The following is a 19,641-nucleotide window of genomic DNA, read 5'->3' as shown; positions in this document are numbered from 1 at the left end:
TAAGTAACCGTATATACAATACACACGACACTGTAGGTACTCTAGGTATTTTTCGTATATCAACTGAATGCTAGTATAAGGCTGGTTCACTGATAGCGACACGCGGAACGAAAATCCAAAAGGCCGCGACGACACGTAAACCGTAGAAACACGAAAGCGGCCGAAGCTATCACGCACTCAGGATCGGAAAGAGCAAAAGCCAGTTTGCTAGCGAGAGGAAAGCTTATGTCCTGTAACATTCTCTGTCGTACGCAACAGGTTAATGGAGAACTGTCTCGGTATTGACGGAAGGTTCAGTTGACCGCTCTGACTGAGATAAAGAAGTTGTGAGAAATAAAAAGATTATCCAGCTGTACTCGCGAATGGATCCGCAACAGACGCCAAGAGCAATGGCCGATCCGGTAGCCGTGAAAGGGGATGCTATGGTAAGCAGTCAGTCGCTGGACGGATTTGCATCTTTCCTAGGGATTTGTCTTCTTGTCATTTTGAACGACCATTGGTAAGGTAGATATTCTTGGCTCGATCGGATCAGTTCGGTGAAAGTTACTGCGAACGGATTATAGGTTCGATGCGCGTTTATAAAACATAGAAAATCGACGAGTGTATTAAGGCAGCATTAGGCGGATCGGAATGTCGATAGTTCACGTAGGTATTCCCGATCGATCCGAGTAATAAAAGTCTAGGGCCGAGTGGAAACGGTGGCAGGCACGAAGAAAGCTCGGTCGAGGTATCAGGAAGCTCAGCGCATTACGAGGAGAGATCGATGGGCCCGCAGCCAATCTCCTCTCACTCCCTTTTATCTCTACTTCTTGGGCTGCCTCTGCGTAACGTTTTAACGCGATTTACAACGTTTTGTCTCGTTTTGAGTCGAAATCGTGCGAGTGGAGGCCCCTGCGAGGAGTCGGGGCTTGATGAGGGATGGGTGGGACCAGGGGAAGCGGGCGACAGTGCTTGACGAGGGGTCATGCTTCGAAATTCGATTACGCTAATCGAATTAAAAAGCACGTATCCAAGCCTGGCAGGTGTACCAACACTTGAAAGCTAGCTTCACTTTTTCCAACGTCAACTTTTCCGGTCAGTCTCTCCTTAAGCGACGGCACATTTTTTTTTTTTTAAACGTCACAAATACCGGATCACATTGTGCGATCGTGTAGCGTGCAGCAACGATTACTTTTGGAAGGAGGTGTAGAAAAATGTGATTTGAAAAATACATATAGGTACGGGTATACATAGGTCTAGTCTTTTTGAGGCATTATCGTGCGATCGGTGGATCAAGGGATCTACGGGTTGGGAGCTGTCTTGATCATTGAGGGTGGGTCGGGTAGAGTTTTAGCCTTCAGTTGGAAATAAATGTTTTGACGCAGGTAAAACAGAGCCCGTCGCTTCCGCCAGCGTTTCAAGCCAGACCTCAGGGTCCAGCATCGCCCAGATATCCTCCGAACAATGGACCTACCGGTGGACCCCGTCCTCTAGCAGGACAACCGCCGCCTCTGCGTCGACTGGACAGTCGATCCTCCATCGGCTCGGTAGGGCCTCAGCAGTTCCAGACGAGGCCGAATTTCGGTCCTCCGCGCCCTCCGTCACCGGGAAACTTCGCTCCGAGGCCGACGCAGCAGTTCGCACCAGGTCCTCGCTTTCCCCAAAATCCTACGGGCGCCATCCGACCTGGTTCACAGAGCCAACAGCATCCGAGACCTCCTTTCGGACCTGCTGGTACTTCTCTTCAACGACCACAAAGAATTTCGTCCTTGGAGTCTCAGCCTCTTCAGAATCCTTCAGAATTCTCTCAGCCTCTTCAAAATCCGAACTTCTCCTCGAGTTTCGAGGGAATCGCTTCTCCGCGTCCTGGGGCGGAATCAAGGAATGCCCCTAACCTGAACGACGACCGACGGAACATCTCCGAGCTTTACGCTCCTAACGATAGAAAGTTCATTGGCTCGTCTCCCGTCCTTGGAAAAATGACTGACCTGTCCCAGAAGATTGGTCAGCAGGAGATCAAAGCCGAGAGGGAGGCAGATGATGACATCATTAAAAGGAAGCCGGTAAAGATACGTGGTAAAGATCAAGACAATGAAGATGACGATGACGACGTGGTCTTCGATTCGGATAAGAACCAGAGTAAGGAGTGGATTGTAAAAAAGTCCCAAGATGAAATTGTGCGTCCTGGGACAACCGTGATACAGGATCTTAAGGACAGCAGCGAGACCAATGGGAAGCCACAGACTCCTCGTCCACCGGAAGTAATACACAGGGAAGTAGAGCGACCGGCTGCGACGGAAGTGCAGAATGACAACTTGACGAAGGAAACTGTCGAGCTGGATAAATCGAAGAGTCCTTCCCAGAATTCTTTGGACAAACAGGAAACTCCTCGAGCAGAATCGAGACTCTCGACTGCCGATGATATAAATGTCAGTTTAAATTCCTTCAGTCAGAAAACTACTCCTTCGTCTACCTCGCCCGCGAAATCTGAAAAAATGCCTGCTGAAGACAAGACTGTGACTGGTGGTGCTGGCGATGAAAAGAGTCCTGAAAAATCTGAAACGCCAGTGTCCGAGGAAAAGAATCGTAGCAACGCGTCCACCCCGGCTCCCGAAGTAAACCAATCAAAATCCCCAACCCCGGCATCACCCAAGTCACCCGGTATGATTTCGAGTCGAGCAGAAGAATCCGTAAAACCACCAAATTCACCAAATTTAACATCCAGTGTGACCAATGAGTCGCCGAAGTTACCAAAACCCGTAGTGGCTGCATCCAATCCGCCAGCTGAACTACCAAGCTCACGAAAATCACGAATGCCCTCATTCGATTCTACGCCGGAACCACCAAAGTCAGCAACGTCCAATTTCCCAAGTCAACGTCCACCATCAGGCAAGTCCGGTACATCTCCGAGTAGTCCTGGGACCCGAACTCCATCGACCCCAGAACACAGAGAGAGCTTATCTGTTCCTGGATCCGCGTCGCCTTCAAGATCATCCCAAGGTAGCATTAAGGGCTTTGATAATGGTCAAAGGAAATCACTTTCACCAAACGCGACTCCGCCGAGCAGTCCACTTTCTCCACCCAAGTCACCAAAGACACCAAAATCACCAGGAGGCGCAAGACTTTCGGAAGGTGAAAAGAAAAGGGCGACCTTCTCCGAGGAATCCATAACACGAAAAGAAAAACAGGAGAAGACTCCTACGAGCGGATCAGTCACTCCGGATGAATCCTCCAGAGGAAAGTCTCCGACAACTCCTACAGGGATTGTTCGCCGTCCGCAAACTCCTCTCAGGGTGGACAAAGAAAAATCACCAGAAAAGAAAACGACGTCAGCTCGAGCAAAGAAACCAGGTTCCTTAATCATCCATATTGAAAATCTACTTGATCAAAAATTCAAATCATTCCCTGATACAGTCAATCATTCAATAGGGACTATGCTTCGGTTCATTAACAAAATTTTACATCAGAATAATTCTTAGAGTAACCTAATACTAATTAAATAAAGTTGATCCCTTCTTCGATGCTCTAAGGATATTTCGTTTCTTCCCCCAGAACCCGAGCACCACAGCAGGGCGGAGGAAAACACAGCGAGAACCAACGTAAGTATTTCAGCATTCAAACATCCCGTTTAAAACATATAAGGATAATTGATCAATTGTATAATTCAATTATATAGGGAACAAGCACAAATGGCATAGCAGGATCCCCCACGAAGAAATCGCCCTCAAAATCTAAGGATACCGGAAAGAGATCAACAGCAGCATCCCCGACCAAGTCACCGAGTAAGTCAGCAAAGTCATTGCCTAAAACGCCAGACACTGCGGCATCAGCTGTGCCTACAGAGAAGAAGAGTGAGTACAGCGTCTATTAAAAGATGATAAACAAAAGAGAACGGGTCCTTCCACGAATGATTTGTCCCCAGAAGTTCCCATGAACAAAGTTCAGGTTGGCGCCGCACCCTCGCCCAACCTGAAGACAGTGCGATCGAAGATCGGATCCTTGGAGAATGCCAGCTACAAACCTGGTGGCGGAAAAGTAAAGATCGAGAATCGAAAATTGGATTTCAGTAAGGCGCAACCAAAGATCGCAGCGAAAAATGAGAAATATACTCCCAGCGGTGGTGATAAGAAGGTTCAGCATCTCTTTTTTTTCTATACAAATCAACAATAAATCCCTCATAATCCACGGTCACGTCCATTCTATCTCTGGTACAGATAACGCAAGTGAAGCTTCAGTGGAACGCAAAGCCTAAGGTGGGTTCACTGGACAACGCGACGTACAAACCAGGCGGTGGCGACAAGAAGATAGAAACGGTGAAGTTGGATTTCAAGGACAAAGCAAAACCAAAAGTTGGTTCAAAGGATAACGCCAAGCACGTACCAGGAGGTGGAAGCGTGAAGGTAATTCAAAACCGTAAAAAAAGACCTCGATTTAGAAGAGAAGAAAGATTTCATGGTTGACTGTTGAAAATTCGCGAGATTCCAGAATCTTCTGTTACGTCAGGTTTTTGATTGCTATATTTTTCTACTCTTAACGTCGGCATGCTATCGTTTTCTCTATATGCATCCCTCGATCCTAGTTCGCTAACAATAGATCCGATTAAGTCGAATATTTGTCTTCTATTAACAAATAACGAGTACGGAAAGCAATGACGTCTCCTGCCAGGAAGCAGAAAACCACATGTGGATTACTCAAGGAGTCTGCACGATGCATCCACGATGTTACCTTATCTCAGCATCTGCAAGTTAAATAGGACAGGTCTAGTCTTAAGCAATATACATAATGCCGCAATCTCAAAATTCCTACAGCTCAATGAGCAGCAAACGCTTGCCGTGTTTTGTAACTAAATAGCTCGCTCGATAGCTCAAACGCTCAAATACTAAATATCACATAGCCGATATGTATACTCAACGATGATCTCCCTTCGTTCATCGTCTCGTTGCGACGTCATAATTGTCGTAGAAAGTGGACATGCTTAGTGAAAGAAAATGATTGCATGAGGAATGCCCAGGTGTATACCTTATATGCATACAAATCTCATTTGTCTCGAATTTTATATTACAATAATCGGTGTAATAATTCATAATCGGATCCACATTCAATGATCACAGTAACGATCAAATCGATACACTCATCGAGCGAAACGTGACATGTGGAAGATTCGAGACGTCATTCTTAGTACGTATTTAAAAAAAAAAAAAAAAAAAAAAACCAGAAGAGAGACACCTGATGAAAACTGAACCCAATGCAGACCGGAAACACACACACGAAACACGACATTCAAAATTAACCAGGATGTCACTTGTAACACCTGCTGTTTATTCTTTTTGGGTGTTTAGTCAACGACGACGCCGCCAAAGACGCCGCAGGATATCAACGAGGACGTAAGTAATCGGTATATAAAATCCTTGCGATAGTCTTCCTATATCCTACGGATGAGTGTTTCCTGTCATTCGAGAGACTCCGTGATTGACGATCACTTCCGTTCAGAAAATTCCCAATAATCGATCGCATCTCGATTGGCACGGACGCTCGTTCCAAGGAAGAAGACATTCGTCGGATGATCTGCACTTCCGCCTGCGTTACTTGAAACTTTAATATTATGGTGAATTTCTGCACGTGCAATATGCTCAGTGATTTTCTAAGGTATTGATCGTAGTCAATATATGGATCGAGAAGTGTTTTACAAAAAGATGATAATGGACTTGTTACAAAAATTCATATCGTATCCGGTAGGACCAATGCCTTTAGAAAAACAATCTGCATATCGATCAGCGTTACAGTAGAAAATAATTTATTACCTCCGGTACGGATTCGCGCACGCTTTACTATAGGTATATCGCTATCGCTATCTCTGGTAAGTATAAGCCATTGCACGTGAAGGGTAGTTACGAAGGAAGGGTAGAAGTCAGATATAAGGAGGGTAGCCAAGCATGATTTCGCATGTCGAGGGCGAGCAGATCGCGAGGAAACAATTGGTCGATCTCAACTATTAGTTTGTTCCGATCATAATAATATAGGGGCTCTATAGTTGGCTGTACCGTAGTATCTATATAGTTCACTCCCCCTTAACTTCCGTCATACTTCGAAATCATGTGTCGGCCGATTGCCGTGCATGCTTTCAAGTATGTGCAGGAAAAACAACAAGCTCTAACACAAGACACAGATATTTCTCAAAGAATATGTCAGCTGTTCACGAGATGCGCGCGCAGCTTTGGACGCCACTGCTTAAACTCAGCTTTCGCTTTACTAACAATACAAATTCACTTTTCCTATCGCTATGTATATGATTGCGTATTTATGTACTCGAGAAAATACGATTGAATTAATCCAAATGGGTAATGCTAGATCGAGACGCAGAAGATCGACATCAAGGCGGAGAGCAAGGTGGGATCCTTGGACAATGTGAAACACAAGCCTGGCGGTGGCGACAAGAAGATCTTCAACGACAAAGACTACTTGCGACAGACTGGATCTAACGTCGATAGTCTGAGCAGTAGCGGTTCTCAGGTACAAAGTTAAAGTTATTTAAAAAAAGAAATTTTAAAAATTTCACCGAAGAAGAACAAACAAAGTCGAAGCTGATCTTTGTATTCCTTTTTATCGGTCTTTCGACGTTTCTTGCAGTCTTGGATCTTCTAATCAGACACTGCATTATCCAAGATGGCTTCTTATGATTATCTAGTCGACTTCACGTTTTGCATGTGAACTCCACCGTAGTTGATAATCAAAAATGGAGGGCACTACTATTTTTCTATGAATAATTTAATCCAGGCTCCATTCTTGATTCAGGCTTCCGGTATCTTTGGTAGCACGATGCACGTCAGGTGTCTTGTAACTGACAGTCATAATATCCTTCAAGCTCCGTCCCCATTTCCAATTTGTTCTCTTGTCCAGACATTCTCACGACGAGTTTCCTTTCAGACAATAATTAATCAAGTCAGTTAATTAATCAGGATCTAAGCGTATATATATTTGTTCTGCTTACATTAATTTCCTTGTTTCTTCATGGCGCTGAACTTCGTGACGTAGTTCTAGCTTGATCTAGGTCGCTGTTCGGCTTTACTCACGGTCTCGTCAAAGATACATCTTGATGGAAAAGCATATCGGAAGTGACGTCACCCAGCAATAAATTCCGTTGACACGAGTCACGTGTGGCCAAAGCTTTAGGTGGACAAATCAAGGACGTGTATGAATATAAGTGCGCGGTGTGTCTGTAGCTTGTGCAACCTGCCTCACGATAACCTTCTGCTAACGTGAGAAGCAGATTAATTAAAAAAAATAATAATGAAGTCCTTATCAAGGGCGAAGCTCGGGACTAGTCCAATGAGAATGAGAGATCATGTATCCAGTTGCGTCCAGTTCTTGAAATTGGCTAAATGCTCGAACGTGTGTTGTGTGTCGCAGAGCCCCGTGCCACCAGGTGCGATCCAGGAAGCCAAGAACGGCCTGCCTACTTCGGACGAGAACCTCAACCAGGAATGCTAAGTCGCCATCTTAGCCCCTGCTTGCGTTTATATTCATGTTCACGTTTCCCACAAAGGTAGCTCCGTCGATATTTCCCTTCGGAGGATCTTAACGTCGCAACGTAGATTCCGTCACTCCGCCAACGTCCTCGAGGACGTATACTTTCTGCAAGAAAAGTTCACATCTGTATTTTGAGGTTAAACATGAGGATCTACCTTCGTGGTAGTAAAATCTGTCAAATGGTATACGCTTACTGGTAAATTCACAAGTTGCTCCTCGAGGATCTTCGCGGATTGGCGAATCACGATCCTTGACGTTGGTGCGATGTGGGGCTTTAATAATACGAGTGTGAAAATATAATCAGTCTGACGAACCGGGGATTCATCCAGATCGGTCGTCGGTTGACTAGAAGATCTATACACGTGCACCAGCAGCAGAGCAGAGCAAAACCAGGACCTAAGAGCGAGATTGATCTACGGACCAGGGATCTCGCGTTTTTAAAGTTCACGGAATTAACTCGCAGCATACTCACCAAGCCGCTTGTAAACGCTAGAGAGAGAGAGAGAGAGAGAGAGAGAGAGAGAGAGAGAGAGAGAGAGAGAGAGAAAAGAGAGAATGCATTGAGATTAGAGATCAGTCGATGATGCGTAGCATTAAAAAATGACCGTGAGAGTTTTTGAACGAGATCAAAGACGAAAGTATGAGTACGATAAGAAAAACTCACGTTAATATATATAATATAGATAGCGCCACGCGGTCCATCGACTGGGAGACATAAAAAATTGACATTATGTTCCTCGCGCGTTTCCCTTTATCGTTTATTATGCCATCCAAAAAGTCCAAGTCGGATGGACCATGGTTCACATCTCAAATTGGGACTAGCACTTCCTGTCTAACGGAAAAGACCAGAAGGACAAACGGTTCACTTGAGAGAACGGTGTACTCGAAAGAAATAAAAAAAAACATGTACGCCCCTGGTGATAGCTAGTTGAGACGCGTAGCTGGTAGGGTTTAGCGGTAGCGTGCTTATGTCACTTTTCCGTCACATACGTTTTGCGAATCACCTAGTCGTCCTTTCCTTTTTTAATTAATTGTACAATACGGGAAAGAGATCAGACTTTCGATCAATCGACAGCGAACACGAGATCGGAGATTGAGATTGAGAAATGCGAAAGAAGAAGCATCGCAGTCGCGCTGATTTTTTATAATAAAGTCAACTCGTGCCCGGAGGACAACCTATTGGCGATAATGGCGAAATCGATAATGCATTTATCGGTAATGCCAATCCAACTGCGATCACCCTGACCTTATCTTTAAGGATCTTTAACCGTAGGGCCGCCGCCACGTTTACACGTAACCCAAGAGACGGATAGACAGAGGGATAAAGTAATGAGAATTTTTAAGCATGTATGTAAATAGGTTAGGTGGAACGAGGAGGTCACGTTACGGAATGTATCTACTGTATTACGTAATGTAGAAAAATTCGACACGTGATATTCGTATTTTCACAGATACGTCATTTTGGTATCTTTACGTAATACGGAGGCAAGACGTGGATTTAGACAGTTAATATATTGGAGATATTTGAAGAAAAGCGAGGGTCGGGTCGAAGAAGGTAATTTCGAATTGGGGGAGAGTGATGAGGATGAATTATCGTTGGAAAGTACACTCGTGCAATCACGTCACAAAATGTCTTACCTACGTCACTTGTTAGAGACTTTTTCCGCCATTATAATTCGCTAGGAATAATAACGCTGTATTCGCTTCTACGTTGATTATGTATTCCGTTCGAACGATTATGCGATATTAAAGGTGAAAACACTAATTAATACCGATTCGTATAATTGTCTCAAGTTACCACTTGGTGCGAATGCTATTTGTTTGTTGTCGACCATTCAATATATATCTTAGGATTTATTAGATATACTAATTACAATAATACTTTTGTTTTTCAATATAATTTCTAGCACGTTTCATTGCACCCAACCAACAGACTATCATGAATCTTGATAGTGCGTATCAGTAACTCATTGTTAGTAAGGCCTTTGATATTGCGCGAGTAACCGAATCGTTTTCCTGAGCTTGTTTCACTTTATTTTTAATATTGATAATGGAAAATAATTAGCACCACGTTGTTCACGACCAGCTTGCACCGTTTTGGTGCATTTGCAGCATCGCTATGGCTACCATTCACTGTCACGGTGAATCGGACAATCAAGGTCAGTCTGCACACACCTGATTCATCCACGACCTTGAATCTTAGAAATTAGACGATCCAATTATATTGATTGTATCGTATCTGCCACCACTAGTACCACTGGTATAATGCAGTATAAATTATTCGATGAGCACTCTGGGCAATCCCAGACGCACGAGGTATCACGTGCAAAGGATGAGATTGCAGTAACGTCCTGAAGGTAAAAACCTACGTTCTCAGGTGGAGAATTCCATAAGCGCGGCAACCGGGAAAGACAATCGTACTGGGCCCGTTAAGGAAGCAAAGAAGAATTTCCATCCTGAGCCTCATCCTCCTCCACCCACGCGGAGTCCCAGTCCTACGTCAACTCCTAGACCCCAGAAATCGAATCTAGCCAAGACACCGGAGTCCAGCACACCCAAGAAGGTGACCATTGCCAAGGAAGAGGATGTCGTCGAGGAGGCAAAGAAAACTAAATCCAGAAATGTCCTCGAGAAAAGATCCCCCAGGTCGCCAACTTCTCCACGACCACCAAACAGTCTCCCCATTAAGTCCTCGGAGAAGACGTCTACGGATAATACAAAGAAATCGTCATCCCCAAGAGACTTTCGTCTACCTAAACTAGCAGCTTCACTACTGCCCGAGTCTAATATTCAGGATCCAGTGATTCCCGTACCCGGACCCGAGTCGAAAATAGCTCTACCGAAGCTAGTGGAGACCCCTCCACCTCCGACCAGAACCGGCGGACTGGCACAATAATAAATTTACATCAAATACTCGGAGATGAGATACGGGTATCAATTAAATTGGTCTGATCCGATCTTGCGTCAGATTGACTGCCTTCTGCATGTGTCTTCTCGGAGAAGAATCTTATATTCCGTTCGTAGCCATAAGCATATAAGGAACAGATCATGACGATCCTAAATAGGATGAACGGGTCACCTAGTGTCAGAGCCATAATACTATGAAAAATATTGAGTCACTGACATTTGGTTAAAGTTCAATCCTACACTAGCTCTATCTGCACCATCGTAATAGGTATGCTATACTCAGGACGTGGATTTTTGATTGCTCAAGCAGTAGTCGTTGCTTGACGTACCAGTTAAGCGACGATCTTCCAGGCAGCAATCTGTCCCCCAGCACCTGGGGAACTCAGGAATTTCCCGACCCCCATCTTCTACTCTGAAGAAGATTAAAATATGTTATGGAGTCGTGGATAATGTTAATTGGTGTCCTTGAGTTTTACTAACCAAGTACAGCCGTATTTGGTTCCTATGACATCATCCTGCACCCATGATAATTCTATACGAATCCTTAGGTGGTGTTGCATTTGTACTACAAGCTTCTTACACGATTAATTCCTACAAATAATAAAACAGAACAGAACCTCAATATTCAGCAACAGCGTTTATTATTATCTCGAACAAACTTTGTTAAATTACAATTTAGTTAAAGTCATATTAGTTTTATTGATAATCGCACGGTACCTGTTGCACGACAATGGAAGTTATATAAAAATAAATGGGATCGCTAGAGGAACACGTCTTTACAGTCGGCTTAGAGACTTTGTCCTTGCTCAACTATACAATTAGCTCTCTCTTTTTTATGAGCCCTGAACACTACTAATATTGTCCAGAGCAAATATGAATGCATCAAAAATAGTTATTATTATTTCTTAATAATTAGAATCATGTCAACTGAGATATTTTTCAGTAGACTTTCTAAGCTCTAGAGGTACTGCTTTTAGCAGATGAAAAGTACTATGAAGTATAATGAATAAACGAACTCTAACAGAGTACTAAGGTCAGTCTTTCTTTGGTAATGGTGGTGGTACTAACTTCACACCATTGAAGTAAGGATGGTTCAGAGCCATCAAAGCTGTTATCCTTTTGTTCGGATCATAGGTCAACAATCTCTGTAAACAATCAGAACGTATCTGTGTAAGTATAGTTCCATATAAATAGTGTTATACCATTTTTATCTTAGCATACCGTAAGTAAATCTTTGGCCTTAGAGTCAAAGGATGGAACAACTTCGTCGAGACTTCGTGCATCCCATCTGGGGAACATGGATTTGTAATCAGGAAGTTGCGATACACCAGGCCACACAGTCTCATCTGGAGTTCCCAGAGTTCGAAATATCCTGAAGAGTTGATCTATTTCTGCATCTCCAGGGAAAAGGGCTCTCCTTGTTGCCTATTAAAATAACTGTTTGTTTGCGATCATTGGTTCTGAACATCTGTGTTATTAGCTTTCAATGGCACACCTACCATTTCCACAAAGATACAACCAAGACTCCACACATCCACTGATGAGGAATATAATTTGGTTCCTAAGAGTATCTCTGGAGCTCTATACCACAATGTCACAACCTCATGTGTGTATGTACGTACAGGAATTCCAAATGAACGTGCCAAGCCAAAGTCTGCTAATTTTATATAGCCCTCATGGTCAATCAATAAATTTTGTGGCTTTAGGTCTCTGTGAAAGACTCTATGAAGATGACAGAATGCGATTCCTCTCAACAATTGCCACAGATAACTCTGCAATGACAAATGACTCTAGCTTCCTAACAAAGTACACAGAATTTTCACAGCAAACATTCAATTATAGTAACTACCTTAATAAGGGCAGAATCTAGACCAGTTTTACAAGAGTCTAAAAACTTTTTGAGATCTTGTTGTAAGAATTCAAAAACGAGGTAGAGATGTTTATCACATTGTGCAACATCAAATAATTGTATGATGTTTGGATGTGCAAGCTCCTTCAACAGGGATATCTCTCGGATTGCAGTGGATGGTACACCTTCACTCTCCCTAATCAAAACCAAACATCATTACATTAAACAAAAAATATTCACTAACAATGCAATAGTATTCTGTATGTTATAATAAATTAGATAACAAACTGTAATACGTCCTTCTTCTTTATGTCTTCCATGTTATTAATTAATACATCCAAAGCATACAGAATAAGTTGGCAACTACAAACGGCAATGCGAAACGCTTATTCCCTGTGGTATACAACTACGAGAAACATTATCGCGAACAGGTAAACGAATCATTGCCGTATTTAAAATAAAGATTCTTTGATCAACTCACAAAACTTAAATACCAGGCGAGCATTGCGCGATGGGACGAGCTGAATAATGTGGTGCTACGAGGATATAGTGTAACGTGGCCCCTGCAGATTCAGCTGAGCCCAAAGTGCGGGTTAGCGGATGTGTTAGCGATGCATGAAAGCGAAAAGCCCACCCGTAAACGGAAGAAAAAAAAAGGAAATATCCTGCCACTTAAAGGATTAGATGAAAACGAGAAAAGGATAATAAGTTGGTAACGCATGATTAACAACAAAGTGCAAGAGAAATAAGGAAAATGAAGATATTAGGATTTCGAATGCATACTTGACCATTCCGAAAACTTAAGGTTAACATTATTTCCACATTTATTACCTTTCACCCACTCATGAAATCCCTGAAACGCATTAATTAATCTCATTTTTAATTTATGTTAGCTGCACCTTAAAACGATCTGTCAGTGCAACGACACACCGGTAACATCGAAACGCTTAGCGTCGCGGACTCAGTCACAAAATAACAAGGTATAAAAGCCGGTTTCGATATACACTCAGCGTCATTAATATCTGGATTTACCCACTGAGTTTATCCATTTAAATTACATGAGTAGGACAGAGACAAAAATATGTTTAGGGGGGCCAGAACGCTGAGTATACATACAAAAAAGCATAAACTTAGACGCTCTAAAAAGAAAAGAGACTTATGATGTAATATTAACACATACGTTTCTAGTCGTATTTTCTTAAGCGCCACCATTTTCCCAGTGAGCTTATCCTTCGCCTTGTAAACAACGCCATAAGTCCCTTCGCCGATTTTTTCAATTTTAACGAAGTTATCCATAACCTCTACGACTCGGCGGCACCCGGCGATCAACTGTTTCCCGCGTCGTCCTACGTTTCACAAATCACTTGACTTCACGTAATTCACTTCCTCACTCCCAATCCAAAAATGGCCTGCAACGTGTTACACGCTCTACTCACGCCCTTTTTGTACCAGATTCCTGCCTTTTACAATTGCCGCCGATTTTTCCCGTTTAGAGGATAATATCGCTAGATATTACTATCACTTTTAACAAGGACCCATGTCAATCACCTCCATTGAGTATAATACAAGTTCATACGTAATCCATGACCTGCGTTGCGGTCATTGCCTCACTCGACTGGTTTATTCCACTACCTTGACTGCAACCCCATTTTTAAATTCATCGAATACACAGTGGCCATCTTTCTTTCCTTTTTCTACCGTGTGAAAGGTCTTCCCTGGTATTCCCTTTCAGGGTAAAAAAAAAAAAGGGTTTCAGGGAATAGGAAGACGTAAAAAAATGTACTTTTCAGTGGATCATTGAATATAGTATCTTGTTTATGGAAGCGAATATTAAGATTTATTACAATAGACTGAGTGGAATCCATTCTGATGGGATTTCATATCAAAGTAATACGGGTTGTGATTTATGAAAATTAAATCCCTTCGGTTTTCCCTCTCACCATCGATTTTATTTTGCGACAGGATGCCAAACGCACAATTCATTGTTTCGAGTTCAATACTGGTATCCTTAATCCTAGAATGCATACACCTTTTTTTTTTCATTAAATACACTGAGAAACATTTTGCATTAAGACGAAGCGTCGCTCCGATATGCATTCCAGGGTTAATATGCAATTTTTATTACGTTATGTTACGATCTCGAAGCATTACACTATGATACACGAAGTTGGACCTGTTTACATGCATTCGTCTTTTCTTTCTTGCGAACTCGAAAAATGTCCTGAATTGACATTCATGACACCAACGGACGATGTCTTCTTATACATATATATATATATATATATATATATATTTTTAAATCGTTTTTGCCTTTGCGCAAGTATTTTGAAGGTTTTAAATTAAAATTGAGACGTTTGATACAGATGTAAGAAGGAATGCTTACGCTGAGGACCTCACGTAAAAGAGAAGATACGGGGTCGCTGAATTTCGAGGATTTGGTGCAAGCTTCTCCTCGAGTTCTCGAATGTGTATTGCCCTGACAGCCTCGTCGTCACATTCCAACCACGTACCGGAATGTTTACCCCTACGGATGCCACAGCATTCCATACTGCGACAGCCGTTTTTTACCAGCGGCTCCTTGTTCTCAGTAACGTTGGGCTTTGGTCGGAAGTACTTGAGTATCCCAGGTGTTCGGTCTGAGACAGGTGCGCTTGACGTGGAATTACTTTGTCCAGAATTCTGTCGCTTTCCGTCCCGATCACATCGAAGATACTCGGATGAAGCGGACTCGTCCGGGATTCTCGTGTAGGCAACGTAGTGCCCAGCTGTCATAGTGGCCCCCTGATGCATGATCACGGAGTAAAGCTTGTAAATGTGCCGAGAGTCCTTTTCTCGTGCTGATGCAACACGTTGTGATTGATCGGAGCTGCACTCTTCGCAGAAGCATTGAAGGGTCAAGGGTGTCGGCATGTGGTTGTTGATCTTCTCCATAGAGCTAGAACCAAGTAGACTTCTTCGTATGGTTCTTGTAAGAATTTACATGAATATTTGAATCTTTTGGTAGAAGAATCACATTTGGATCTTACCCGGCTGCTGTGGAAAATCTTTTGAGCTGTAGGACGAGCAATCTGGGTAGCGATGGGAAGCAGACGGCACGACGAGCTTCATTGTAGCGTAGACAGCGTGCGCACCAATACTTGTCTCTTCCCCACAGCAGCTCACTAGTCACCACAGCACGTTTGTATACTTCACTGCTATCTATTGGAGATCCTGACTCATCTAAAGCAACCAACATTGTTCGGAAACATTCGTTAGGTAACGCCTTCACTTAACTGATCCAATGACTTACCCTTCTCGCTGGATCGATCTGTATCGATCGGAACGCAAATATCGCAGAAAGTCTCCTTCCTCTCAGTGACGTGTTCGCACTCGAGACACGTTGTGCGAAGGAGGCTGACTCCTTCGAAATCTTCTGATATAAAACACTTCTTGCTTTCTGGTCGTTGAGCGACTACGTCACCGTTGCTCTCAGGAAAATCCGAGTAACCATTGTCCACCGGTCTGGAAGGTACCGCGTCGCCGTTTATGTTTGCTTGGATGATGGATATCGAACTTCCTTTGGTTGAAACTTTTTTCTTCTTCCAAGACTTGCGAACGCCTCGCTTACCGGAACTACCTTCAGATTGTACATCGTTCACACGTTCCGAAGAAAAGTCCAAAGCGCCTCCATTACTCGGCTGACCAAACTGACTCTCTCTATGCCTAACCAGTAATTGAAATGTTTCTCTGATGTTGTCTAAGAGGCAAACTAATAACTCGTGTGCGTCTTGCTGCTGATTACCCTCAAATATAGGATTTACTTCTCTGAAACAAGAGGAAGCTACTGTAACTCCGAATATGATGTACTAGATTAAAGGGTGCATACCTGAGGGCCTGGAGAAAAGCGTCCGGTTGAAAAGGTTCACTGCTATCTCTTGCTTCTAAGACTCGTAGAGCCATAAACAATTCGTGAAGCTTCTCTGTAGCTACCTGTATTCGAGGCTTGCTAAGTTCTCCAGTGGGACCTGCTAATGCTAAAAGATCCTTGCTGCTCCAACTTCGACTACCGCTTGAAGTTAAGGATACTCCGGTTCTACCTAATGAGGAGGATTTAATCTGTCGAAGGAAACATTAGGATAAATTATGTTGTCACTGGATCATTGTACGAATCCTACCTTGGTTTGCATTTGCTTGTCAGTCAAATTGGACAGATCCGTGGCGAGATGGTGTAAATTGTGCAGAAAGGATGGTGCAAAACGCAAAGTGTAAATCACACTATTTAAGAAACAGGTGTTACCAAGATTGCACAATGTCGCTATTCTCAATCCTTCAGAACCGCCGCCCATGACGTCGCAACCGGGATCTTGATGATTGCTCAGATGATTTCGATAGCCGTTTAACATTTTTCCTTCACCTTTGCAACATGTACCATTGTATTAAGGTAAACCATCATCCATGGAGTAGGAAGCAGGCTTACCACGATAGGCCGACCGCTTGATGGTATACGCCGATGTGTGCATAACGCGATCCCGTTATGCATAAGTGCACTGGATTCGCTACCAGTACCGAAATATATATATGATAAGTAATCATGGCAGTACGCGTCGGTGATTACGCATATGGCGAACGGCATATCGTCGGTGAACCTTAACGCTCTCCATAGCAGTGCTGAAAATAATGTGGTAACACTGTCCTTACCGTAAGAGAGGGTTTGTTTTTCAAAAAGGCCCCCTCTGCTAGTAGTAGGAGGGGGCTGAGAGATAGTCTTAGGGGTGGTATTCCGATGTCCTGACAGAGACAGGCAAAACTTTTTTCTTGGAGGGATCGACCGTTCATCTGTCTCTTCTTCTGCTTCTAATACGGTCATTTTCCACTAACCTGAAAACACAAGGAAAGTACTTAGAATTATGGAGTCTAAACATGCCATGGGTTATCTGGAAAATCCTATATGTAGTAATTGACTTTTTGGAAGTTCCAAGAAATGGAGCAAATGTGTTAGAAATTGTGGCCCACATTGAATAATTATTGCATATTGCGTGACGACAGCTGACGGATGTGTTACATGTAAATATCAGGACAGAGTGTGAAATTCTCGTTACTCACGTATTACCAGGTTGAGGAGTCATGGAATAAATAAAATCACAATCACCGTTACTTGTCTGAAACACACCGCTCGACGATATTTTATAGAGAAGCAACAAGACATACGTGGGCTACATTTCTATCTAAGAAACTTGACAGGCGTTCAACAATTTTCCAATTGCCATTTCCCGTTTCACCCAATATTGTGTCTTCTTAAATAATTCACGTTTGCAATTTTCACCACGACTCTGATCACGGTAATAGCTTCAATGCGATCCGCCACTTTCATACTTTACATAGATTGTACTCAACGTCCACAAAACCAGAGATGAATGGGGAGATGCACAACGCTCCGGTTTTAGGCGATACCAAAATACTGGCGCTAAATCGTAGTGGCAAGTCTGGAAGTAGAATTCAGTGATCATCGCCTCCGTCGACATTGCAAATCCCGTCGTAGTCGAGCTAAACGTGAACACGAACGCGTAGCTTGGCGGGCAGAGGTTCTCCGCTCCTCACCGTTGGTTCCCAAAGCAACTCTTAGAACAAGACCGGGAACTATAAAACTTCTCAAGAATTACAATCCTTCAGAACCGCCGCCCATGACGTCGCAACCGGGATCTTGATGATTGCTCAGATGATTTCGATAGCCGTTTAACATTTTTCCTTCACCTTTGCAACATGTACCATTGTATTAAGGTAAACCATCATCCATGGAGTAGGAAGCAGGCTTACCACGATAGGCCGACCGCTTGATGGTATACGCCGATGTGTGCATAACGCGATCCCGTTATGCATAAGTGCACTGGATTCGCTACCAGTACCGAAATATATATATGATAAGTAATCATGGCAGTACGCGTCGGTGATTACGCATATGGCGAACGGCATATCGTCGGTGAACCTTAACGCTCTCCATAGCAGTGCTGAAAATAATGTGGTAACACTGTCCTTACCGTAAGAGAGGGTTTGTTTTTCAAAAAGGCCCCCTCTGCTAGTAGTAGGAGGGGGCTGAGAGATAGTCTTAGGGGTGGTATTCCGATGTCCTGACAGAGACAGGCAAAACTTTTTTCTTGGAGGGATCGACCGTTCATCTGTCTCTTCTTCTGCTTCTAATACGGTCATTTTCCACTAACCTGAAAACACAAGGAAAGTACTTAGAATTATGGAGTCTAAACATGCCATGGGTTATCTGGAAAATCCTATATGTAGTAATTGACTTTTTGGAAGTTCCAAGAAATGGAGCAAATGTGTTAGAAATTGTGGCCCACATTGAATAATTATTGCATATTGCGTGACGACAGCTGACGGATGTGTTACATGTAAATATCAGGACAGAGTGTGAAATTCTCGTTACTCACGTATTACCAGGTTGAGGAGTCATGGAATAAATAAAATCACAATCACCGTTACTTGTCTGAAACACACCGCTCGACGATATTTTATAGAGAAGCAACAAGACATACGTGGGCTACATTTCTATCTAAGAAACTTGACAGGCGTTCAACAATTTTCCAATTGCCATTTCCCGTTTCACCCAATATTGTGTCTTCTTAAATAATTCACGTTTGCAATTTTCACCACGACTCTGATCACGGTAATAGCTTCAATGCGATCCGCCACTTTCATACTTTACATAGATTGTACTCAACGTCCACAAAACCAGAGATGAATGGGGAGATGCACAACGCTCCGGTTTTAGGCGATACCAAAATACTGGCGCTAAATCGTAGTGGCAAGTCTGGAAGTAGAATTCAGTGATCATCGCCTCCGTCGACATTGCAAATCCCGTCGTAGTCGAGCTAAACGTGAACACGAACGCGTAGCTTGGCGGGCAGAGGTTCTCCGCTCCTCACCGTTGGTTCCCAAAGCAACTCTTAGAACAAGACCGGGAACTATAAAACTTCTCAAGAATTATTGAAAAAGCCTATTGTTGAAATATTTTTACCCGACATCAATAAGTGCAATTTTGTGGGACATTTTTTACTGCTCTTCTACTCGGCTGAATAGTATTTAAATTATTCAAAGCGCTACAGCGCAAACGGACCCCTAATCGCGTCGTTCTAGTACGTGTAAAAAGACTATGCCAAGTACAGGAGTGCTGTGCATTTCTCTCACAAAACACAGTTTATTAAAATAGAGAAAATTACATGTTTGAATAACTATGAATTTCAGGTAGAGACAAGCGGAATCCTCTATCACAGGTGCTGCAAATAAATAAAATAGAAGGTAAATAGAAATAAGTAACGGTAGATTTGATGAATAGGTTACTATAAACAGCAATATCTAATTACCAATAAGGAGTTTTCAAGATGAATGGA

General features: G+C 43.0%; 3 protein-coding genes and 1 long non-coding RNA gene across 14 annotated transcripts; 1 reads left to right on the top strand and 3 right to left on the bottom strand.

The window, feature by feature from the left end:
- Positions 1–258: 258 nt before the first annotated feature.
- On the top strand, positions 259–11,182 carry LOC107265944 (protein piccolo). Of its 7 annotated transcripts, none has more exons than XM_015735902.2 (10): positions 273–425; positions 1,365–1,770; positions 1,801–3,330; positions 3,532–3,578; positions 3,656–3,830; positions 3,902–4,110; positions 4,194–4,379; positions 5,319–5,363; positions 6,328–6,489; positions 9,884–11,182. In XM_015735902.2, the coding sequence occupies exons 1-10, from the start codon at positions 363–365 to the stop codon at positions 10,400–10,402; spliced, it is 3,342 nt and encodes a 1,113-aa protein (XP_015591388.1). In that variant the 5' UTR covers positions 273–362; the 3' UTR covers positions 10,403–11,182. The 7 variants fall into 7 exon arrangements, 6 of the variants coding, with proteins under 6 accessions (XP_015591385.1, XP_015591386.1, XP_015591389.1 ...); XR_003059213.1 differs by lacking the exon at positions 9,884–11,182 and adding exons at positions 7,387–7,522; positions 7,811–9,406 and having other exon boundaries at positions 275–425; positions 1,365–3,330; XM_015735899.2 differs by having other exon boundaries at positions 259–425; positions 1,365–3,330.
- Positions 11,036–13,981, bottom strand: LOC107265946 (cyclin-dependent kinase 2). 2 transcript variants are annotated; one of them, XM_015735911.2, is made up of 6 exons: positions 13,699–13,981; positions 13,443–13,608; positions 12,263–12,458; positions 11,913–12,185; positions 11,635–11,838; positions 11,036–11,558 (listed from the first exon to the last, which is right to left on the bottom strand). In XM_015735911.2, exons 2-6 carry the CDS (start codon positions 13,556–13,558, stop codon positions 11,448–11,450), a joined length of 900 nt encoding a protein of 299 aa, XP_015591397.1. In that variant the 5' UTR covers positions 13,559–13,608; positions 13,699–13,981; the 3' UTR covers positions 11,036–11,447. The 2 variants fall into 2 exon arrangements, with proteins under 2 accessions (XP_015591397.1, XP_015591398.1); XM_015735912.2 differs by lacking the exons at positions 13,443–13,608; positions 13,699–13,981 and adding an exon at positions 12,551–12,734.
- Positions 13,982–14,076: 95 nt separating this feature from the next.
- LOC107265945 (ubiquitin carboxyl-terminal hydrolase 1) lies at positions 14,077–17,629 on the bottom strand. 3 transcript variants are annotated; one of them, XM_015735909.2, is made up of 8 exons: positions 17,345–17,629; positions 16,940–17,119; positions 16,719–16,797; positions 16,417–16,655; positions 16,128–16,357; positions 15,552–16,066; positions 15,289–15,481; positions 14,077–15,197 (listed from the first exon to the last, which is right to left on the bottom strand). In XM_015735909.2, the coding sequence occupies exons 3-8, from the start codon at positions 16,759–16,761 to the stop codon at positions 14,642–14,644; spliced, it is 1,776 nt and encodes a 591-aa protein (XP_015591395.1). In that variant the 5' UTR covers positions 16,762–16,797; positions 16,940–17,119; positions 17,345–17,629; the 3' UTR covers positions 14,077–14,641. The 3 variants fall into 3 exon arrangements, with proteins under 3 accessions (XP_015591395.1, XP_015591394.1, XP_015591393.1); XM_015735908.2 differs by lacking the exon at positions 16,719–16,797 and having other exon boundaries at positions 17,391–17,629; XM_015735907.2 differs by lacking the exon at positions 16,719–16,797 and having other exon boundaries at positions 17,345–17,628.
- Positions 17,630–17,900: 271 nt separating this feature from the next.
- On the bottom strand, positions 17,901–18,984 carry LOC107265948. 2 transcript variants are annotated; one of them, XR_001537319.2, is made up of 4 exons: positions 18,682–18,984; positions 18,277–18,456; positions 18,056–18,134; positions 17,901–17,992 (listed from the first exon to the last, which is right to left on the bottom strand). It is a non-coding gene; the product is annotated as an uncharacterized LOC107265948 (long non-coding RNA). The 2 variants fall into 2 exon arrangements; XR_001537318.2 differs by lacking the exon at positions 18,056–18,134 and having other exon boundaries at positions 18,682–18,978.
- Between the last annotated feature and the right edge of the window lie 657 nt (positions 18,985–19,641).

Source organism: Cephus cinctus, unplaced genomic scaffold (assembly GCF_000341935.2).
Source record: "Cephus cinctus unplaced genomic scaffold, Ccin1 Ccin1_scaffold0259, whole genome shotgun sequence".
NCBI classification, from domain to species: Eukaryota; Metazoa; Arthropoda; class Insecta; order Hymenoptera; family Cephidae; genus Cephus; species Cephus cinctus.
The sequence above is the reverse complement of the archived record's forward strand: the minus strand, read 5'-3'. Positions and strand labels throughout refer to the sequence as shown.

Bases quoted from the DNA above. Each gene is read 5' to 3' on its own strand.
- LOC107265944 (XM_015735899.2), top strand. From the start codon at position 363: ATGGATCCGCAACAGACGCCAAGAGCAATGGCCGATCCGGTAGCCGTG. The intron at 426-1,364 runs GTAAGCAGTCAG...GTTTTGACGCAG, and splicing joins CCGTGAAAGGGGATGCTATG to GTAAAACAGAGCCCGTCGCT. The intron at 6,490-9,883 runs GTACAAAGTTAA...CTACGTTCTCAG, and splicing joins TGAGCAGTAGCGGTTCTCAG to GTGGAGAATTCCATAAGCGC.
- LOC107265946 (XM_015735911.2), bottom strand. From the start codon at position 13,558: ATGGATAACTTCGTTAAAATTGAAAAAATCGGCGAAGGGACTTATGGC. The intron at 11,839-11,912 runs GTAGGTGTGCCA...TTATTTTAATAG, and splicing joins GTTGTATCTTTGTGGAAATG to GCAACAAGGAGAGCCCTTTT. The intron at 11,559-11,634 runs GTATGCTAAGAT...GATTGTTTACAG, and splicing joins AGGCCAAAGATTTACTTACG to AGATTGTTGACCTATGATCC.
- LOC107265945 (XM_015735908.2), bottom strand. From the start codon at position 17,108: ATGACCGTATTAGAAGCAGAAGAAGAGACAGATGAACGGTCGATCCCT. The intron at 16,656-16,939 runs GTAAGGACAGTG...CATGTTGCAAAG, and splicing joins AAAACAAACCCTCTCTTACG to GTGAAGGAAAAATGTTAAAC. The intron at 16,067-16,127 runs GTATGCACCCTT...CTCTTGTTTCAG, and splicing joins GCTTTTCTCCAGGCCCTCAG to AGAAGTAAATCCTATATTTG.